The sequence below is a fragment of the Macrobrachium nipponense genome, chromosome 44, assembly GCF_015104395.2.
Source record: "Macrobrachium nipponense isolate FS-2020 chromosome 44, ASM1510439v2, whole genome shotgun sequence".
Taxonomy (NCBI): domain Eukaryota; kingdom Metazoa; phylum Arthropoda; class Malacostraca; order Decapoda; family Palaemonidae; genus Macrobrachium; species Macrobrachium nipponense.
In genome coordinates, this window is record NC_087221.1 from 20,222,742 (window position 1) to 20,243,673 (window position 20,932).

Consider the following 20,932-nt stretch of genomic DNA (forward strand, 5'->3'; position numbering starts at 1 on the left):
AATTTCCTTGTTAGTGTCCATGTTTCTGCTGATACAGTACGTACTACATACAGGCCTTATGTACCCACTGTAAATCGTCCCTCTCTCTAAAAGATAATTTTATTTGCCATTACAGAGGACCCCCTTATTCGCGTTCTTGAGATTCGCAGACTCACGTATTCGTGGATTTCTCTACAGACCATATCTACTTATTATTTGCAGGAAATTCACATATTCGTGGTATTTTCGGATTTCTCTACAGACCATATCTACTCCTTATTCGCAGGAAATTCACATATTTGTGGTATTTTTTCTATGAGAAATATCCACAAATTACTGTATTTTCATATCAACTTCATGATTAAATGCACTTTTTGTGATAAAACTATTAAAAAAACCAAGTACAGGCTGTACCCAGTTATTGGCAGGGTACCATTCTCAGCGGGGTGCTGATAAGCGAAAACATCCATTAACAGAAACTTGGTGATTTATGGTGCTTATGGTGCCTCTGTAATAATGCTATGGTGCCATAACTGTATTATTGGCACCTTATGGCACCGATAACCAAAAATATGAAGTTTTTATGTTAAAACAAAGTTTAATGTATACTTACCTGGCAGGTATATATATAGCTATATTCTCTGTTCCACCTGGCAGAAATTTCAAAACTCGCGGCAAACGCTAGTAACCTATTAGTAGTTCAGGCAACCACCACCCCGTTACCGTGGCGCTAGCGCTAGGAACCGTTCCCAATTGGGCCAGATTTTCTCTGAACCCTGTCTCCTGAGGGGAGGAGGGTGGGAATTAAATTATATATACCTGCCAGGTAAGTATACATTAAACTTTGTTTTAACATAAAAATGTTATTGTTATAATACAATTAAGTTTGTTCATACTTACCTGGCAGATATATATATAGCTGTATTCTCCGAAGTCCGACAGAATTTCAAAATTCGCGGCACACGCAGTGGGCGGCCAGGTGGTAGTACCCATTCCCGCCGCTGGGAGGCGGATATCAGGAACTATTCCCATTTTCTATTCATATTTTATCAGTGCCACTGTCTCCTGAGGGGAGGTGGGTGGGCACTTTAATTATATATATTTGCCAGGTAAGTATGAACAAACTTAATTGTATTATAACAATAACATTTTGTTCATGAAACTTACCTGACAGATATATATATAGCTGAATCCCACCTTCGGATGGTGGGAAGAGACAGAATAGGATTTTTGGGAAACTAAATTAAGTAGACGATATACATCTTGGTTCCTCACCTGTTAGCATAGCGACTTCGTGATTACTGTCACCCAAAGTCTGCTTCTGCGTTACTAGAGTTGCCAGCGAGGTAGAGACCTGGTAATGCTGGTGCGCTCTAGATGAATCTGTCAACGGGGGCATGACCACAATGTGACTAGACCATATGACCATACTTCTGAGGGCACCGAAGCTAAAACCACCACCTGACCTAACCTATCAAAGTTAGTTCCATAACTTCTAGGCTAAAGAAAAGGAACGCGCCTCAAGCGACCAACCCTTCAAAGTTAAAAGCACACCTATCCCTTTTCTATCGGATAGGATTCGTGTTGCTTCCTGCCCCCAATAATATATCTACGGATATGTTATGGTCCTAGCGACTTACGGATCTGAAATGTCGTCTTCACATCCCGTCGGAGTGTGAAGCGAACACAGAGTTGCTTCGCTAAAGCATGGCACTCAGGATGTTACTGAGTGTCATGCTCTGTTGAAATGCTTCCGAGGCCGCCGCCCTCACCTCTTGAGCATTCATATTAAGAAAAAATAAAAAAATCAAATCTTTATGCAAACATAATGAATGAGACCTCTTAAAAGAACTCCTTGGCTATAATGCCAGGGTGTTCTTGGACATGAACCAGTCTGGTCTTTTTACGGAACACCGCAGATTGTCGGGAGTGTGAAGCGAACCCAGAGTTGCTTCGCTAAAGCGTGGCACTCAGGATGTTACTGAGCGTCATGCTCTGTTGAAATGCTTCCGAGCCGCGCCCTCACCTCTTGAGCATTCCATATTAAGAAAAAAATCTCAAATCTTTATGCAAACATAATGAATGAGACTTCTTAAAAGAACTCCTTGACTATAATGCCAGGGTGTTCTTGGACATGAACCAGTCTGATCTTTTACGGAACACCGCAGATTGTCCGTTGACCTCGACTTTCTATAGTTTTATCAAGATAAAACTTGAGAGACCCGACAGGGCACAGGACTCTCTAATGCCCTTGCCAATAATTTGTGCCATACCCTTGGTCTCCAAGCCTTCGGGTCAAGGGTTAGACAGGTTTTCGTTTTCTCAAGAACGGAAGGCTTAGAGGACAGACCGCATTATGTCCTTTAAAAGCTAAAACCTCTGATGATGGCTAAAACCTCACTAACCCTCTTTGCCGTGGCTAGAGCGGTTAGAATGTTAGCCTTTCTGGTCATGTGTATTAAGTTCGCAGAAAGGATAGGTTCGAAATGCTTTTGGCATCAGAAACTCAGACTACGTCTAAGTCCCATGCCAGAACCTGCGATCCAGAGAATTTCAAGATCTCCCCAGACCTCAAAGATCGTGAAGCTTTGTTGTTTGACAGAACCGAATCTCTGAGCCTAGAGGCCGTCAACATATTTGCATATTCTACAATAGTTAGGACTTCTAGCTTATCTCATACTTCATACAGAAAGATAGAACCATAAAGAAATTCACAGAGGTCGAGGTGGAGGAACAGTCATTTCCCTTCACTATCTCCAGAAACGGCCCCCTCCGATTGAACACTGAAAATAAGGCCCAGCCACTGCTTTTGCCTTGGCCAAGAGACTGCCATTAATCTTGAAGATCTTATCGCTTCTCGATAGTCTGAACGCCTTCAGACTCAGAGAGGAGAGATATTAGATACTTCACTAAGTGACGATGTTAGATTACACGATTCTCTCGGGAAGGGTCTTTGGACAATTCTCTGAATTACCTGACCTCTGTGAAATCCAACCTCTTAGAGGCCAAACATGTGGAGACTAAAGCTAATCCTCTAGGATCATGAATAAGGGAACAACTTAAGAGGAAGCTCCTTTGTCTTCAATATTACGAAAAACTTAACGAAAGGACGCCCTCAGTCTCTCCTCAACTTTCGACCACATACTTCTAAGTGAGGATTACTCAGACGTCAGTAGTTGTTGCCTTCGATCGAGAAGACGCGCACGGACGTGCACTAGTTTAACGAACCTCTTGAGGATCGTTACGTTCCGTGCCCAAGCCCATAACCAACTCTCTCTTCTTGAGCTATGAGAGAGCTGAGAAATTATCCGAGATGATTTGGGCCACTCGATCCAAACTCACCCTTCGAGGAACTGGAGAGCCGACCAGTTTGGCTTCCAATTCTTTCAGACAATGTGCCAGAACATCTGTTCCTCTGTTCGGATGTCTGGCACCCTCTCGCTATCACCCGAGGTGATCCTCAAGCCGTTGAGAAGAAAATTAGAATTATTACTAGATCTTTGATGTTATTCCAATTTCTTCGTGAGGCCACAAAAATGTAGAGGTCTGAATTGCTGTTTATTCAGGGAAAACAAGCTTCTCAGCGAGGAAATGGTCCCCAGCAAACTCATCCATTCCCTCACTCAGCCTGCTTCCTTCCCTAAATAAGGCTGCGCTTTGCATAAGCAGGAGAGCATTATTATAGTGCTATGCCGCGGTAGATTCGTACAGAATTCTGTTACCGTGCGGTAAACCCGCACCGAACAAGTATAAGAGATATCTTGTTGAAATTATCTAAGTAAACGGAAGGCGTGTTCATTCAAGAATACTAGAAATTTCCTCAACCCGAGGCTAAAATCCATGATTGTAGGGCAGAGAGACGGCTTATTCAGCCATTCCCGCAAGGGAGAGAGAACGTAACCAACCTCGCATGTCACCGAGCTAGCAGGACTGCGTAGATCACAGTAACAGCAGCCTTGTCATCGTCTCGCACTATCTGCCTGAGTTGCCAGCTACTCCTTTTACGAAGGGATAGGTATGAAATTATCGAGCAAAAGGAACTCTCAAGCAGCATATTTAAAAACGAAACAAAATTCGCTAAATACAGAAGCTGAGTTGGTGTTGTCGTAACAATACCTGAAGAGTTGTTCTTACTCCGAAAACTCTTGGAAGGTTGAAGAGTGACAATTAAATACATTAGAACAAACAGTTCTTTCGGCTTCTATCCGCAGAGGTAAATACGATATGCGTATATGACTTGACCCATGCGTTAGCAAAATGACGCAAAGATAAACTACGTAAGTATTGTAGTAATTTGAACATCGAATTCTCTACTACATCTTTCCTCGACGAGGAAGAGAGAAAGAAAGGAAAACGACTGTCCACGTTCTAATGAATGAGACTTTTTAAAAGAACTCCTTGATTCTTTGCTAAGACTCTTGCCAAGAAAAGGGAGTAATATTCGAATAGAGATCATCAAGAGAGAACCGAGGATCGAAAAGGACCGTTCAATGTTCTTATGATATTGGACATAAGACTTCCTGGATCTAGTCTACAAGTCTTTTTCTTACTCCCCGGATGAGCCTCTGAAAATGAATGAGAGCTCTTCCGAAATTTGTTAATGAGTTTATCTATGTCAAAGAGAACTACCCCATTTATGAGGGGTCCCCCACTAAAATGACAAAACGTTTAGTATCTTGACAATGGGGAAAACGTCCTTACTTGACAAAACAATGGCAGTTTTGCTAATAGGGGAAAACCCTTTAACATGACCGAAAGTCACCCAGGAATCCGAGTATATAATCTTCCCGATCTCAGAGAAATCGATGAAGAGGCAAGAGGGATCGAAGAAAAAATTCGGGTATGTCTCTCCGCTAACTCCGAATCCTTCTTTAAAAATTTCTGTAAAGGAATGTCCTGTGGAGAGTCTTGAAAAAACCTCCTCTTGACGAGCGTTTAGAAAGCGTCAAGCGTCCTAAGAAACGTCCTGAACAGCAAATAAGACGCTGTCTACAAGTCTTTTCTCTCGCAAAGCGTCCTGTCGAGCTTCCACCACCGAAGCGTCCTGGCGAATGTCCACAAAAGCGTCCTCATAAGCGCTGAAGCATGCAAGGCCCGCCAAGAGGCGTCCTGGCGAGCGACCTTGCCAACATCTCAATGTTATGACGAAACCAAGCGTTTTGCGGATGACGTTGAATATTTTCAAGGGACGTCCTCATGCAAGTCTCCATGGAGAGCCGCACGCTGCTCCTGAAGTGTGTGAACACTAAAGGAAGACGTACGGCTTTCGTCTTCAAGACGGGCCTTAAAGACCTTCATACCTTCTTACAAAGACAGTGGCCGCCTGTGCGGCAACTTGCGTCTTAGTAATGCAAAAGAACATCTCCAGAAACGCCCTCAGCACAGGAACGCCGAGCGTCCGAAAGACACCCTCGCAAGTGCTTGCCGAGCGTACTGGAGAATGTCTCTACTTATAGGACGTCGAGCACCTCCCAAAAGCTTCCTCACGTCTAAATTGCCCTTCTTATGCCGAACCAGAGACATAAGTTGTTTGACTGTGCAAAGCAGCTTGCCGGACGTCAAACTTATGCTCTTTCGAAGTAAAGCGAAACGTTACATAACGTATACGGAGCGCCATGAGGAGAGGAGACGAATACTGAGTTGCTCCTCCAAAAAGGTGGAATCAAGAATGTCCTTGATTACCATATTCTTTTGGAATGCTAGCGAGGTTGAAACAGCTCTAACTTCATGAGCGTTCCACTCGCAGGAGGCTCAAATCACTCTTCTGGCAAGATGAATGAGCCTCCTTAATAATGTATAAATGAGCGTTCACTTGCAGGAGGCTCATATCACTCTTCTGGCAAGATGAATGAGCCTCCTTAATATGTCCCTTAGGAAAAGAGCCAGTGCATTCTTCGAAAAAGGGTGGGTAAATGTGGTCTCTTCCTGAGCACCACAAATTACCCGAAGGACCTCTTACTTCCTTCGTTTAAGTAAATAAAATTTGAGAGCCCTGACAGGGCACAGGACTCTTTTTCATTCCTCTCGTGACGAGAGCTTCTTAAGGAGGCGCGAGTCCTTCCGAGAGCTCAACCCCTGTGTGGGGAGGACGCCTCGGAGGACGAGAAGCAATCCTTCAAGATTCGTGCACGTGCTCGATCTTCGGCAGCCTGGGAAGCGACAACGGTACCTGCCGAAAGGAAGCCAGATCAGCATGAAAAACCCGTAACCCTCCTTCGGCTTTTGACATGCCCTCTCCCTGGTTTCCTGGGAGTCCGACAGAGGTCTAGGCCTAGAGGCGTTATGGGGCCGATCTGACGTTCCCTCCTGACGAGAGAGAGGACGTGAAGCGTCCTCTTCTCTAAAGCTTCTTAGAGGGCGCGAGTCCTTCCGAGAGCTCCAACCCTTGCGCGGGGAGGACGCCTCGGAGGACGAGAAGCAATCCTTCAAGATTCGTGCACGTGCACGATCTTGTTTAGCAGCCTGGAATCGTCAACAGGTCCTGCCGAAGGGACGCCAGATCGGTGGGAGCCCCCGTAACCCTCTTGCGGCTTTCGACATGCCCTCTCCCTGAGTCCTGGGAGTCCGACAGAGGTCCAGGCCTAGAGGCATTATGGGGCCGATCTGACGCCCCCTCCACAACACAAGGGGCACTACACTTCACAACACTGATTGGAGAGCGAGCACTTTAGTCTAAGATTACTTGAAGTAATCCTCTAGCAGACACTTCTTCTAGGCCCGTAAGCCATACCACAGGGTTAGGCAAAATAAAATCTACAGGTGGTTAGAAGGTTCATTATTTCTAACTTCTGTTTACTGTGGAGGAAAACTCCTGATTCTAACACGCTCTAAAATGCGTACATGAATCCTACTTCTTCCGTAATCAGTCACACATTACACTAATTACATTGAACTTATGCAAAGAAAACATGTAAACGTCATATATACTAAGCGAGTGTCTACCGAAAGTTCCGGTAGCCTCACCTTACCCCATGCAGACAACAAAGTCTGAAACTAGGCTAACTAGCTTCAGACATCAAATGCAATGAAAAAATTTACGATAGCGTATGCCTAGCCACAAATCCAAGTCAATAATCGAAAGAATAATTAGGATACTTAAGCGGCTAATGAAGTTTCAAAATCCTAGGCGGAGGTCTGTAAACAGTTGTTTACCGACCGGCGACAGAAAAAATATGAATAGAAAATGGGAATAGTTCCTGATATCCGCCTCCCAGCGGCGGGAATGGGTACTACCACCTGGCCGCCCACTGCGTGTGCCGCGAATTTTGAAATTCTGTCGGACTTCGGAGAATACAGCTATATATATATCTGTCAGGTAAGTTTCATGAACAAAACTTCATTTTAATGTATGACACTTACCTGGCAGGTATATATATAGCTGATTGACACATTTGGAGGTGGGTCAAAGACAGCAACATTATTAGAGTATAAAAATATTATTAAAACTCTAGGTTCCTTACCTGCTAAGGTAGCTGACTTCATAGGTCCTGCCTCTAAGCCTGCTTAAACCTTAGGAGCTCTCAACAAGGAAGTGTCCTGTATGTTGAAGAAGCTAAGACTGGAACTGACAACTGGACGTGACCAATGTGTTGACAGAACCGTACAACCCTCTTATGCCACGGCATTCAAGCTAGTCATAGATCATTTACCTGAACTACACACACACCATCACCCGATAATACTAACAAGACTGATAAAAGTACCGAACACTTTTCTCAGACGACCAAAAACACAAACACCATCACCTAATAAAATCAACTAGCTTAAAAGAAGGTTATGGGGTAGTAACTCCTTTACCCAATACTGTACCAGAGGACACGTATGGACCTAGCGTCTGACAATTATCAAAGGTTGTCTGAACATCCCTAAGATAATGAGACGCAAATATTGAATTAGTTCTCCAATATGTGGATTCAATAATTTCCTTGAGGGCTTCAAATTCTTTTAAAAGCTAATGAGTCGCAACTGCCCTGACTTCATGGGCCTTCACTTTCAAAATACCAAAGCTCTGCTCTTGACACACCATATGAGCTTCTCTAATCAACTCTCTCATGAAGAAGGCTAGAGCGTTCTTCGTCATGGGTCTACTGGGGTCTTTAACTGAACACCACAGAGCATCAGAATTCCCTCTGATATCTCTTGTTCTTTCCATATAAAAACGCAATGCTCTCACTGGGCAGAGAACTCTTTCTTGCTCGTGACCCACTAACTCGGACAGACCCAAAACTTCAAAGGATCTTGGCCAAGGATTAGCTGGATTCTCATTCTTGGCCAAGAAACCTTCTTGGAATGAACACTGCGTTGCCATGTCTCCATCCCACCTTCTTCGATATGGCCTGAAGCTCACTAGCTCTTTTAGCGGTTGCCAAAGCTACTAAAAAGATAGTTTTCTTAGCAACATCTCTCAGAGAGGATTTCTTTAAAGGCTCAAATTTGCTAGAAGTTAAATACTTCAAGACCACATCGAGGTTCCAAGCAGGTGGCCTGCATTGTGGTTGTTTCTTTGTACCAAATGACCTAATCAGATCTCTAAGGTTCTAAGTTATTCGAGATGTCTAGATCTCTGTGTCTAAACACTGAGGTTAGCATACATTTTATAACCTTTGATTGTCGAAACTGACAAACCCAATTCCTTCCTCAAGTATAGAAGGAAATCTGCGATTTGGGTCACAGAGGTACTGGATGAAGACACTTTCCTGTTCTTACACCACTTCCGGAAATTCTCCCACTTCGACTGATATACTGTGATTGTGGAGGTTCTTCTGGCTCTAGCCACTGCACTGGCCACCTCTCTAGAATATCCCCTCGCTCTGACAAGACTTTCGATAGTCTGAACGCAGTCAGACCCAGAGCGAGGGTATTCTTGTGAAAACCTGTCGAAGTGGGGTTGTCTGAGTAAATCTACTCTTAGAGGAAGAGTCCTTGGCGTATCTATTGTCCATTCCAGTACCTCTGTGAACCAACTTTGGGCCGGCCAAAACGGGGCTATTAAGGTCATCCTCGTTCCTTGGCTCTCCCTGAACTTCTTCATCACTTTCCCCAGTACCTTGAACGTAGAAAAGCGTACACATCTAAAGTTGTCAATCCATCAGGAATGCGTCGACCGCCACTGCTTCCTGGTCTGGAACCGGAGAGCAATAGGTTGGTAACCTTTTTGTTCTGGCTGTCGCAAACAGATCTACTACCGGACGGCCCCACAACTTCCACAGGCTCTGGCAAACCTCCATGTGCAACGTCCACTCCGTCGAGAGAAGTTGCTCTCTTCTGCTCAACAGGTCCGCACTCACATTTTTCTCTCCTTGTATAAACCTGGTGAGCAGCACGACACTTTCTTCTTCCGCCCAAAGCAGAACTTCCTTTGCCAGCTTGTAAAGGGGAAAAGAATGAGTCCCTCCTTGTTTGCGGATGTATGCCAGAGCCGTGGTGTTGTCCGAGTTGATCTGCACTGTCTTGTCTCGAATCAACTCTCTGAAGTGCTTCAAGGCCAAGAAAAATTGCCATCAGTTCCTTCCTGTTTATGTGCCAACTTGTTTCTTCCTTGCTCCAAAGTCCCGACACCTCTTGAGGGCCTAATGTCGCTCCCCAACCCGCGTCCGACGCGTCGGAATACAAGACGAGGTCTGGGCTCTTCTGCTGAAGCGACATCCCTCTTGCTAACCTGCCTGGAGTTAGCCACCACTTTAATTCCTCCTTCACTTCGGCAGGAATTAGAAACTGGAAGGAATCCGGTTGCAATTTTCTTGGCCATGAATCCTTCAGGAAAAACGTAGAGGTCTCATTTGCAGTCTTCCTAAAGAAATGAACCTCTCTAGCGAAGAAAGTGTGCCCAGTAGACTCCTCCACTCTCTTGCTGAGCATCGGTCTTCTTTAGAAAAAATAACCTGCACCTTCTGAATGCATTGGGCTTGCCTTTCGGGGGACGGAAAAGCCCGAAAAGTCACTGACGATATCTGAATCCCCAAATAAACTATCTGTTGTTGGGGATTCAATTGAGACTTCCTCATGTTTACCACCAGACCTAGGTCTTTTGCTAAGTTCAATGTTTGATTCAAGTCCTCCAGACATTGACTTCTTGATTGGGATCTTATCAACCAGTCGTCCAGATAAAAAGACACTCTGATCCCTCTTAAATGCAACCATCTTGCCACATTGGACATCATCCTCGTGAACACTTGGGGGGCTGTGCAAAGGCCGAAGCACAGGGCCTTGAACTGAAAGACCCTGTCCTGAATCACAAACCTTAAATACTTCCTGCTTCCTGGATGAATCGGAATATGAAAGTATGCGTCTTGTAAGTCCAGGGTCACCATCCAGTCCCCTGGACGTACCGCTGCCAGTACTGAATCGTTCGTCTCCATAGTGAACTTGGTCTTTTCTACGAAAAGATTCAGTTGACTTACATCCAGAACTGGCCTCCAACCTCCCGAGGACTTTGCAACCAGGAACAACCGGTTGTAAAATCCCGGAGATTCGTGATCCAGAACAGGCTCTATGGCTCCTTTCTCTCGCATGGAAGCTACTTGCTCCCACAGAGCCGCTTTCTTCACTAAATCGTTGTAATTTGCCCCGAGGGCTCTCGGAGATGTTGCGAGAGGAGGTCTCTTCAAGAAAGGAATCTTGTACCCTTCCCGAGCTACGTTGACAGCTCAGGGATCTGCCTTTCATGTTCTGCCAAACTTCCCAAAAACCTTGAAGTCTGGCTCCCACTGTCGTCTGGAGGACTGAGTTCTCATTCTTTAGAGGTGGTCTTGGCTCCTCTTTTAGTGGGTACTCTCTTACCCCTAAAGGCGGGTCGAGCGAATGTTCTGCCTCGAAAGGGCTGTTGCGAAGGCCTAGTTTCCTTTGGAGTTTTCTTAACCAATTGGATGGAGTTTTCTTACCAACTTGGATGGTAAGAACTTCTTAACTGAAGACGAGAGAAGATCTTGAGTGGCCTTCTGAGAAAGGGAGAGAGCTATATCCCTAATCACCTCTGAAGGAAACAGCTGTTTCAAAAGGGGAGAGAACAGCAACTCCAATTTCTGAGAGTTAGAAACTCCTTTTGAAGCGAAAGAACACAACAGCGATCTCTTCTTTAGTACTCCTGCTGTGAACAAAGAAGCCAGTTCATTCGTTCCGTCTCTCAGAGCCTTGTCCATGCAGGACATAATGCTCTTAGCTGTTTCTATATCCTGCGAATCCTCTTCTTCTAGGGAGTTCGCCAGTGCTCCCAAAGACCAATCTAGGAAATTGAAGACTTCGAAAGTCCTAAAAATCCCTTTAAAAAGAGGGTCAAACTCGGACGAAGTCCACCAGACCTTAGCAGACTGTAACGCTTGTCTGCGTGAGCTGTCTACTATACTGGAGAAGTCCCCCTGGGAGGAGGCAGGTACTCCCAGGCCTAGACTTTCTCCAGTAGCGTACCATACTCCTGACTTCGATGCTAACTTAGCTGGTGGAAAAGCAAAAGAGTATTTTCCCGCTTCTTTCTTATCCTTCATCCAGTCATTCACACGTTGAAGGGCCTTCTTCGCCGAAATTGACAGAGTCATCTTAAGGAAAGAGGACTTCTTTGGAGTCCTAGTCTTGGAAAACTGCGATAAGGGCGATAAAGGAGCTGTCGGTTTGAATTCCCCTTCAAAAATAGAAAGAAGACGTGAAGTCAGAACCTTGTAATCTGAAGAAGGTTCCGTATTCTTTTCCTCAACTAATTCCAATTCCTCTTCTGCTGAAGAAATGTCTTGCAAATCACTGTCGTGTTGACGCTTCGCTGACGGAATAACGTCCTGCCGCCTGCGTCCTGCGGCTAACGAAGAATTGGCGTCCTGCCGCCTCTCGATGTCCTGCCGCCTGCGTCCTGCGTCCATCGTAGACACATCTGCTTCCTGTCGCCTGCGTCTTGCGTCCACAATTGATCCCGAGTCCTGACGTTTGCGTCCTGCTTCTTCCGAAACCATTTTCTTCTTCCTGCGTTCTGCGTCCTGAATAACCAAGCGATCGCCTGTCCTCGTAGCGCCAGTGCGTCCTGCGTCCTCGGCGAACGCGTCCTTGTCTTCCCTCTTAGAAGACTTAACGGGAAGGAAATCGTCCTTCCGCCTCGAAGATGCCTGCACAGGCGCATCCCAAGACTTCACAAGAACTGCCAGCTTGGACTGCATTTCCCTTAAGAAACCCTTCGTACTATCTTCCTGAATGGCAGAGGACGAAGGAGGAGGATTACGAGCGGGACTGCGACGCAACGGAGAGCGATCTTGTACTCTACCCGACGGAGATAGACGAGGGGAAGATAAACAAGAAGATGGAGGAGAGTCTCTCATCGAAATCCAAGGACGAGAAGGCCGTACTAAGTCCTCTTTAGCACGAAAAATCCTCTTCCTCTTGATCGGAACTGCGTCCCCGTCTTCCGAGGAGGACAACACCTCAGGACTACTCCAAGCCTCACGATCTTGAGCATGTCTCTCGAGAGCGGTTGATGTCCTGAAAGTCCTCTTGAGGGGGCGAGACACAACTGCATACCGACGTTCTCGCTCGGAAGTCGAACCATCCGAGGACGCACACTTCCCAGTTACGCCTTTTCTGCGGCGAACTGCAAACAGCCTGGGAACTTGCAACAGGACTGTTCGAAGGGACGCCTGACCGCGACAAAACCTCTCTCGCCTCCCTTCGACTGTCGACATGCCTTCTCCCTTGGGTCTGGGAGCTTGACAGAGGTCTAGGTCTAGGAGCACGAGAGAGACGATCAGACGCCCCCTCCACTACACTTTCACTGACATCAAAAGCACTAACTTTATCCGTAAGTCGCTGTATCTGGTCGCCCATGGACGCAAGGGCAGCGAACACCTTCACAATTTGTGTATCGTTCGCCTCCTCCTATACAGCAGCGGGCGCAGGAGATACCTGGGGAGAAGGAACTACCAATTCTACGTTAGAAGGAGCTGGAGAGGAAATACATTCACTCCTTTTACTAGAAGTATTCGACTTCTCACTACGAGAAACAGATCTCCTTACACGATCTTTCTCAAGCCTTTCAACATATTTCATAAATATCTTCCATTCCTTCTCTGATAAATTCTCACATTCAAAGCACCTATTCTCCCAAGTACACACATTCTCTCTACACTTCTTACAAATGGTATGAGGGTCGACCGAAGCTTTCGGCAACCTTACCTTACACCCCTCTTTTACACAAACTCTAAACATACTTCCAGTATCAGACATCTTTAAAGAACAATCCAAAGCGAATGCCAAGCTAACGTTTCCGAGTACAATACCAAAGATCCATGAAAAGTCAGCAACGAGAATGAAAATCCTAGCAGGGAACCACCAACAATGTTGCCGGTTCGGCTGGCAGAGAAAATCTGGCCCAATTGGGAACGGTTCCTAGCGCTAGCGCCACGGTAACGGGGTGGTGGTTGCCTGAACTACTAATAGGTTACTAGCGTTTGCCGCGAGTTTTGACATTTCTGGCAGGTGGAACAGAGAATATAGCTATATATATACCTGCCAGGTAAGTGTCATACATTAAACAGCCCATTATAGTGCCATAAATTGCAGATTTTATGGCACTAGACAAGAGCCATAAAACTGTAACGCCATTAACCGAGTCTGCTGATAACTGGGGCCTGCCGGTACAAGTAAGCATTTTCAGTTGGTTTTTGTTGGGTTTGAGCTAACAAAATAGGCAGTTCTTAGCATTTTTATAAGGGTTCTCAGTATTCACAAATATAACAATGTCGAAAATTGAATTTTTCCTAACTATACAAACCTGAGGTCCTTTAACAATAAGAATGGTACTTAGCGGCAGCTGAAACGGTTGAAAGCTTCGAACAAGGGAGTTCGGTAGTTAACTGCTTGTCCCGCAGTTGGCGGTCAGCTCGACTGCAAGGAGAGGAGTCACTTTGCTTTAGCCCCAGGAGAACGCAGAGTGAGGGGTGGCATGAGGTGGGACTATATGTAAAGGACCTCAGGTTTGTATACGTAATTAGGAAAAATACAATTTTCGACAAATTGTTATTTGTTCCGGTACGTATACAAACCCTCGGTCCTTTAACAATAGGAAGAATCACTTATTGGTGGGTGGAATCTGAGTCTTATGAACAGACTGGTGTTCCTCCTACCTTGGTTCCCTCCCTGGTCGTAAGAGCAAAGGGAGGGATCCTAGCCTCTGCCCAGCTGATCGGGGTGTGCACCGCAGAATCAGTGGTCAGACTTCTGGACCAAATTTATAAGAGGGAAGCAAGCGTACCTCTTTAAATAGCAACAAATGCAAGAACTAGTTCCTATTTCAAGAGCCAAGATGAAGTCATGGGTTTGTCTCTTGTTAGCTTCCACTACCCTCATTGTTGGGGAGTGGTGGATAAAAACTCCTATCCCTAATGAAAGGGATAGGATGGAGCTCTGTTGTGTAGCTTACCTGCATCGGCCTCCTGTTCAGCGTAGTGACGACCGCGGCCCTCTGCCCACAGGTAGAAGAGGAAGAACGAAGGAGGAAGAGAAGCCAGTCACACTCACTCGCCCATTCATGCAGTCACACAAGGATGCGATGCTGTTCTGTCCGCTCGGGTGCTGGGTAGACTACACAACTTGTTGAGCAGCCACCACGGGTCCCAAGGAAAAAGTGTCCAAGGACCTGTGGGTAATATCCCGAAGGTAGCCCTGCCTTCAGAACCTGCGCCAGGGAGAAGTTCTTGCGGAACGCAAGGGTTGGACCAATACCTCTGACTTCGTGGGCTCTCGGACGAAGGGTACGGGTGTCATCACTACCATCCGCGTCGTACGCCCTCCTGATCACCTCACGTAGCCAGAACGAAAGTGTGTTCTTGGAAACTTCTTTCTTGGTAACCCCAACGCTAACAAAGAGGCGTTGACACTTAGGCCTGAGGTGTCGAGTTCTCTTCAGATAGCGCCGTAGCGCCTTCACAGGACAAAGCAGCATCTCATCCGCATCATCATCAGTAAAGTCCTTCAAGGAGGGTATCGTCGCGTCAACCCTGGGTACCTGCGGCTTGCTGCGAGAGCGATCACTGGCCTGGCGGGAGTCACCTGGATGACTCCCACCAGTCTTCCACTCCATGCCTGGATACTGGCGCCGAGCAGACTCGGTTGCCTGGGTCTTGGCTGTACGGTCACCGGTGGGTGACCGTACACTCGGTACCTCTCGCGAACAAGAGGCCGAGAAGGTACCTGTCGCCGAGGCAGAGCCTCTGGCGCCAGGCGAGGAGGTACAGGTGTTAGCCGGTGCTCCTCCGGTCCCCGTCTTCTTTTTCCTTGCGGAAGGAGAGACAGGCCCCGTTCCTGAAGGAACAGGAGGACCAGTGGAAGGCCCAACCTTCCCACCGGAGTGGGAAGGACCCTTAGAAGTCTCAGAGCGAGCCTTCTTAGGGGGGGAGGAGGCGACCTTCTTCTTCTTAGGCTGTGGGCCTTAGAAGTCGAAGGGGAAGTGGCGGCAGACAACGACGAAGAAGACGATGAAGACGACGACGACACCTTCCTCCTCTTCTTCTTCTTCGTCAGCTTCTTCAGGACCACTGTCAGGTCTTCCATCCAGGACGGAGCCGAGGCAACAGGGCCCGACTACACCTGTCTGGAAGGACCTGGGGTGGGAGCAGAAACACCACGAGGAGGAACGACGGCGGCAGGAACTGGTACTGGTACTGGAGCGGCATTGTGGACAGGAACAGGAGGCGGGGCAGGAACCAGCGGCATCCTATGCACAGGTGGCAGGTCCAGCGGAGAGCTCTTAGGACACCGTAAGTCAGGGGCTGAGGCGAGAGCGACAAAACCAGGTGGCGGTGTTACAGCAGGCATCCTCACCTCCGTCAGCGGCATCTGCACAGCGGCTGTCGGGGTCACCGTGGCTATGTGCTGTGTGTACACCAGGTGCGGCGGCGCAGCGTAGCCAGGCGTGGATACCGTCGTTGTAGTGGTGGTGGTTGAGCCGTGGGTGACCGGCGTAGACCCCCTCGCCAGGTGACTCAGCAGCCCCTGAATCGTCGGTGTCCCCTGGAGCCCCAGCGAATACCAGGCCCAGCCGAGATCGTCACCCGTGGCAAGCAAACCTGAAGAAGGGAACAGAGTCGGGTTAGTAAGGGGGGTTACCACTCGCCCGAGGGGGGGGGGGGGTGGGGACGACAGATCCCACCCCGAGCAAACGGAAGACCCTGAATACAGTTGAAGGTCGGGGTACCTTGCCGCCCCCTCTACGCTCGACTGATTGAGCGAAGAGAAGGAACGAGATACCTCCCCCGAAGGGAAAGGAGCCATACGAGGGAGCTGAGATGGAGGGAGAAAAGAGTAAGACGAGTCCGTGACCAGGGAAGCAACTGGAGAATCCTCTGACAACTCCCTGGCTGGCTTACACGGCTTCTTCCTCCCCCCATAGCACTCCCACTGCTCCTCCGACCAAGAAACACATACATCACATGTCTTGGTGCGAGAGCAATCTCGCCCTCTACACCGAGTACAAAACTCATGAGGATCAACCTCAACAGAGGACCGAAAGGCCCCACACTTACAGCCCTCCACACCAGGGCACAATCTGCAGCTGATGGGGGGGCGCGGGGGTCTCTCCGGCTCTCGTGATTCCATAGCAAAGTCAACACTTGTATGAATAACACAAAAAACACACGTACTTACGTATCCTTTTGCACAATCACACAGTAATAGGAAAAGCCAAAAGAAAATCTTCCCGCAGTGAAGCACACAAAGCATACGACGATAGCGGGCAGAGAGGCGAACAACAAGTCTGTCTCCATTGGCAGCCGAAAGCAAAGTGACTCCTCTCCTTGCAGTTGAGCTGACCGCCAACTGTGGGACAAGCAGTTAACTACCGAACTCCCTTGTTCAAAGCTTATGACTGGTTCAGCTGCTGCTAAGCACCACTCCTATTGTTAAAGGACCGAGGGTACCGGAACAAATGGGGGCTCCACTGTTACAGAATTTGTGAAAACCCACCTCAAAGATGATTTTCAAAATAAACATTAGGCCTCTAAAAGGGAAATAATGATCCCTTTTCAAACATTTCTTACTGAAGCATCAAGTAAAAGTGCCTTGTCTTCAAGATAGGAAAGAATATATAAATGGATGTATAGCAAAGATCAGCACTGAGTTATTATCAACACGAGGAAAATCGAAGTACAGTTGCGTATGAAGTATATACACATGAGGAAAATCGAAGACAGTTGCGTATTAGTATATACGTATGGCATGGCTAAGAAAAATAGTGTACCATACTTACCTTTACAGGTACAGCCGCACTGTCTGTGATGGGAGGTAAAAAAGGAATATGTCTCGACCAAACTGGACTGTGGTGCTCTTGCATACCTTCTTCACTTTCAGACCCTAAGTTATCAGTACCAAGTTCTTGTATTGTAAACTGTCTATTGAGGTGTTGAAATCTTTCTTGAATTCTAGAAAATATGGAGAATGTAAGACATCCTAGGGTTTTGTAAAAAAAATATATATATATAAATGAATAAAAAAAAAAAAAAACTGCTACAACCTACATAACAAAACACTAAAGATCTACCAATACAGAGGATCTTATTAGTTTTAGTATTTGAGGCTAACCCTCCTGGAATGACATGCATGGATTTGCAAAACAACACACTGATTTAGAAATTAAAACATTTCATACCTGGAATTCGGAAAATAACTATTCTTTTTACTGTGTACCACTGCTTACAAATATACTAAAAACATGAGATATCTAAACAATAATGGGTCTTAATACATGAATCTGAATTCTGTACATCAAACAAATTAAAATAGTAGCATACAGGCAAAGTTGTAAATATAAATGAAAAATACTCATACTATAATAAAAGGTTTGTTCTTATGAAATAAAGTGAGCCCAAAGGGTTTCCTCTTAATACACTTGGCCAGATACATTTCTTGTGAAAAAGATGGCCTGAAAGGTTGGTTCTCATGAAATTGACAGTTCAAAAAGTTCATTAAATTGCTGGCCAAAAGGGTTTGTTCCTATGAAATAGCAGGCACCAAGGGTTTTGTTATTATCAAATAACTGGCTCGAAGAGTTTTCTCTTGGTTTGTTCATCTTAATAGCCCAAAATGTTTGTCTTTTGAATTAAAAGACCCAAAAGGTTTGTTCTCACAAAATAGCTGGCCTGAAAGGTTTTTTGTCATGAATTAGAGAGTCTGCAAGGTTTGTTCTCGATGAAATATCTTGTGAAATATCTGGCCCAAAATGCTTGTCCTTAAAAAAATATGTAGTTTGTCTGAAAGGCTTGTTCTCATGCAACAGATGGCCCAAAATGTTTGTTCTTTAGAAATAGTTGGCCTGAAGGGTTTGTTCTTATCAGACACCTGTCCTGAAGGGTTTTTCTTATCAGACACCTGTCCTGAAGGGTTTTTCTTATCAGACACCTGTCCTGAATGGTTTTCTTACTAATATATAGCTGCCCAAAAAGATTGTTTCTTTAGAAATAGGTGGGTGGAAATGTTTTATTCTTATCAGATAGCTGTCATGAAGGGTTTTATATAAAATAGTTTGTCCAAAAGGGCCTGTATTAAAAATATCAGGCATGAGGGGTTTTTCCTTATAAAAATAGATGGCCAAAACGATTGCTCTTAAGAAACAGCTGGCTTGAAATGTTTGTTTTTATGAAACAGCTGGCTCAAAATTGACATTTTTATAATAAAATTAGGTTTTATATACATATACATAAACTTACCAAGTAATTACAGTTGAAAGTTTCTAGATTCGGCAGCTAGAATTTTGAATTCTCAATTCATTACTTCTCATAATGTGTTGGAGTACATGTGTTCATGCATCCCATCTTCTATCAATGTGGGAATCAGCTATGTAATTACTTGGTAAGTTACTTTTATAAAAATGGCATTTTTATAATAGAATTAGGTTTTATATATACTTACCAAGTAATTTCATGATCAGAGCCTGCCCTCCTCCCCTTGCATGAACCCAAGCCATGAAGAAATCGAAGCCATTTTTCATAGTTATTCCTCTTTCCCTGAAAGTGGGCGGATAGTCGCCTAGCCACTAGAAAATAGCACAACCCGTAAATTTAAAAATTCTAGCTGCCGATTCTAGAAACTTTTAGCTATGTAATTACTTGGTAACTTACTTATATAAAAGGTTTGTTTTCATGAGGTTACGTACTGGGCCAAAGTGTTTATTCTTAGAAAACAGCTAGCCCAAAGCATTCCTTAGCAACAACTGGCCCAGAGGTTTGTTCTTAAAAACAGCTGGCCTGAAGGGTTCTTCCTATATAAAGATGTCTTGAAGTGTTTTTTCTTGGAAAAAGGCTGGCCAAAGGGTTTGTTATTAGAAAACAGCTGACCTAAAGGGTTTGGTTTTAAAAAAAAGGATGGCCTGAAGGGTTCTACTACTAACTGGCCTGAAAAGTTTGTTATTCCAAAATACTCACATGTGTATACTGTATTGCACATACTGGGCCTTTCTGCCATTTTTGGGGTATAATGTGATTTTTTTTTTCAAGTACAGGCAGTCCCCACTTAATGGTGGCATCAGTTAACGGCATTTCAGTTTTACAACATTGTTAACTAGATTTTCAGTGCCAGTAAGAGATTTTCGGCACCAGTAAACACTTGTCGGCATTGGTAGGCAGTTCACTGGAGTCAGTGAGCAGTTTATCTGCGTCGGTAAGCAGTTTTTAGCGCCAGTAAGCAGTTTATTGGCGTTGGTAAGCGGTTTATCAGCAACATAAATGCCATTTAATACCATAATTACTGTGATATTCTGGTTATTGACAATTGTCGGTTATCAGAGCTAGGCTGGGAATGGAACCCCTGCTGTTAACTGATAGATGGTTGCAGCCACAGTAAATTTGACCATATAAAATACTACTATTAGAACAGCAATCAATCCATAAAAAGTAGATTACAATATAGCAAATTTCAAAAGTAATTTGTATTTTTCCTCACATACAAACTTTAAGTTCTTTACATAGGATTCATCTTGAAAACCTGAGTTGGAACAGCCATTTAGTCTGATACTGACAGGTAGGGGAAGTTCCTGCCCACGTGTCAGTCTGCATTCATTGCCATTCAATCAAGGCGCGTAATGAGTGGGATGGCTGAGGTGGGCCATTCATGTAAAGACCATCAGGTTTGTATGTTAGGAAAAATGCAAATTACTTTTAAAATTTCTATTTGTTTCTGTTGCAATACACCCCCTGAACACCGGAATAAGCCCGATTAACAACATTAATTTGGAGGTGGGGAATCAAATCTACCCGGCCCTCCACTGTACCAGTTGTGCAGTCAATAATAATTGAGTATGCGGGTCAGTCTCAAGTTCATTTGTCACTCGTCCAAACTAATCTCCCATGTGTGGCCTTCTAGGCCTCCCATATGTGGAGGGAAAAAATCCCAGCACCTCTACCCTAAGGTCAAAACTCATTGAGTGCGGGAGGGATACAAACCTGTTTCCTCTCAGCTGGCTATGTGCCTCACCTGAGTAGAGGAAAAACTGAAGACCTCCCATGTGGCTCTCGGCCTCTCATGTATGGAGGGAATCTGAAGACCTCCCATGTGGCTCTCGGCCTCTCATGTATGGAGGGAAACTGAAGACCTCCCATGTGGCCTTAGGCCTCTCATGTACGGAGGAGACAACCATGTCCATTGGTGCGTCTGCGACGGTGTCGTCGATCGTAGTGATGTCTTCTCTTGTAGTGTTGTACCTGCCTGTCTGTACTCTGCCTGGTTGGCACTTGGAAGAATACCCTCAGATAGACCCAGACATGTTCTTTCCTATCTGTCCTAATACTTAAAATCCTCTCGTGATATATCATATCATGAATACCTTATACATACAGGCGGTCCCCGGGTTACGACGGTTCCGGCTTACGACGTTCCGAGGTTACGACGCTTTTTCTTAAATATTCAATGGAAAAATCCGTCCTGGGTTACGACGCTTGTTCCGAGGTTACGACGCTGACGCTTCCGACGCTCCGAGTTAACGACGCTTTTAAAA

General features: G+C 45.5%; 1 protein-coding gene across 8 annotated transcripts in view; it reads right to left on the minus strand.

The window, feature by feature from the left end:
- LOC135204068 (uncharacterized) overlaps nucleotides 1-20,932 on the minus strand; it is a 103,196-nt gene that overhangs the window by 36,192 nt on the left and 46,072 nt on the right. For 7 of the 8 annotated variants that reach the window (XM_064234047.1, XM_064234046.1, XM_064234048.1 and 4 more), the window contains one exon: nucleotides 17,195-17,366. The exons of the other annotated variant lie outside the window; for it this stretch is intronic. In XM_064234047.1, the coding sequence (XP_064090117.1) occupies nucleotides 17,195-17,366 (172 nt within the window). The remainder of the gene's footprint in view (nucleotides 1-17,194; nucleotides 17,367-20,932) is intronic. 8 annotated transcript variants of the gene reach the window in all.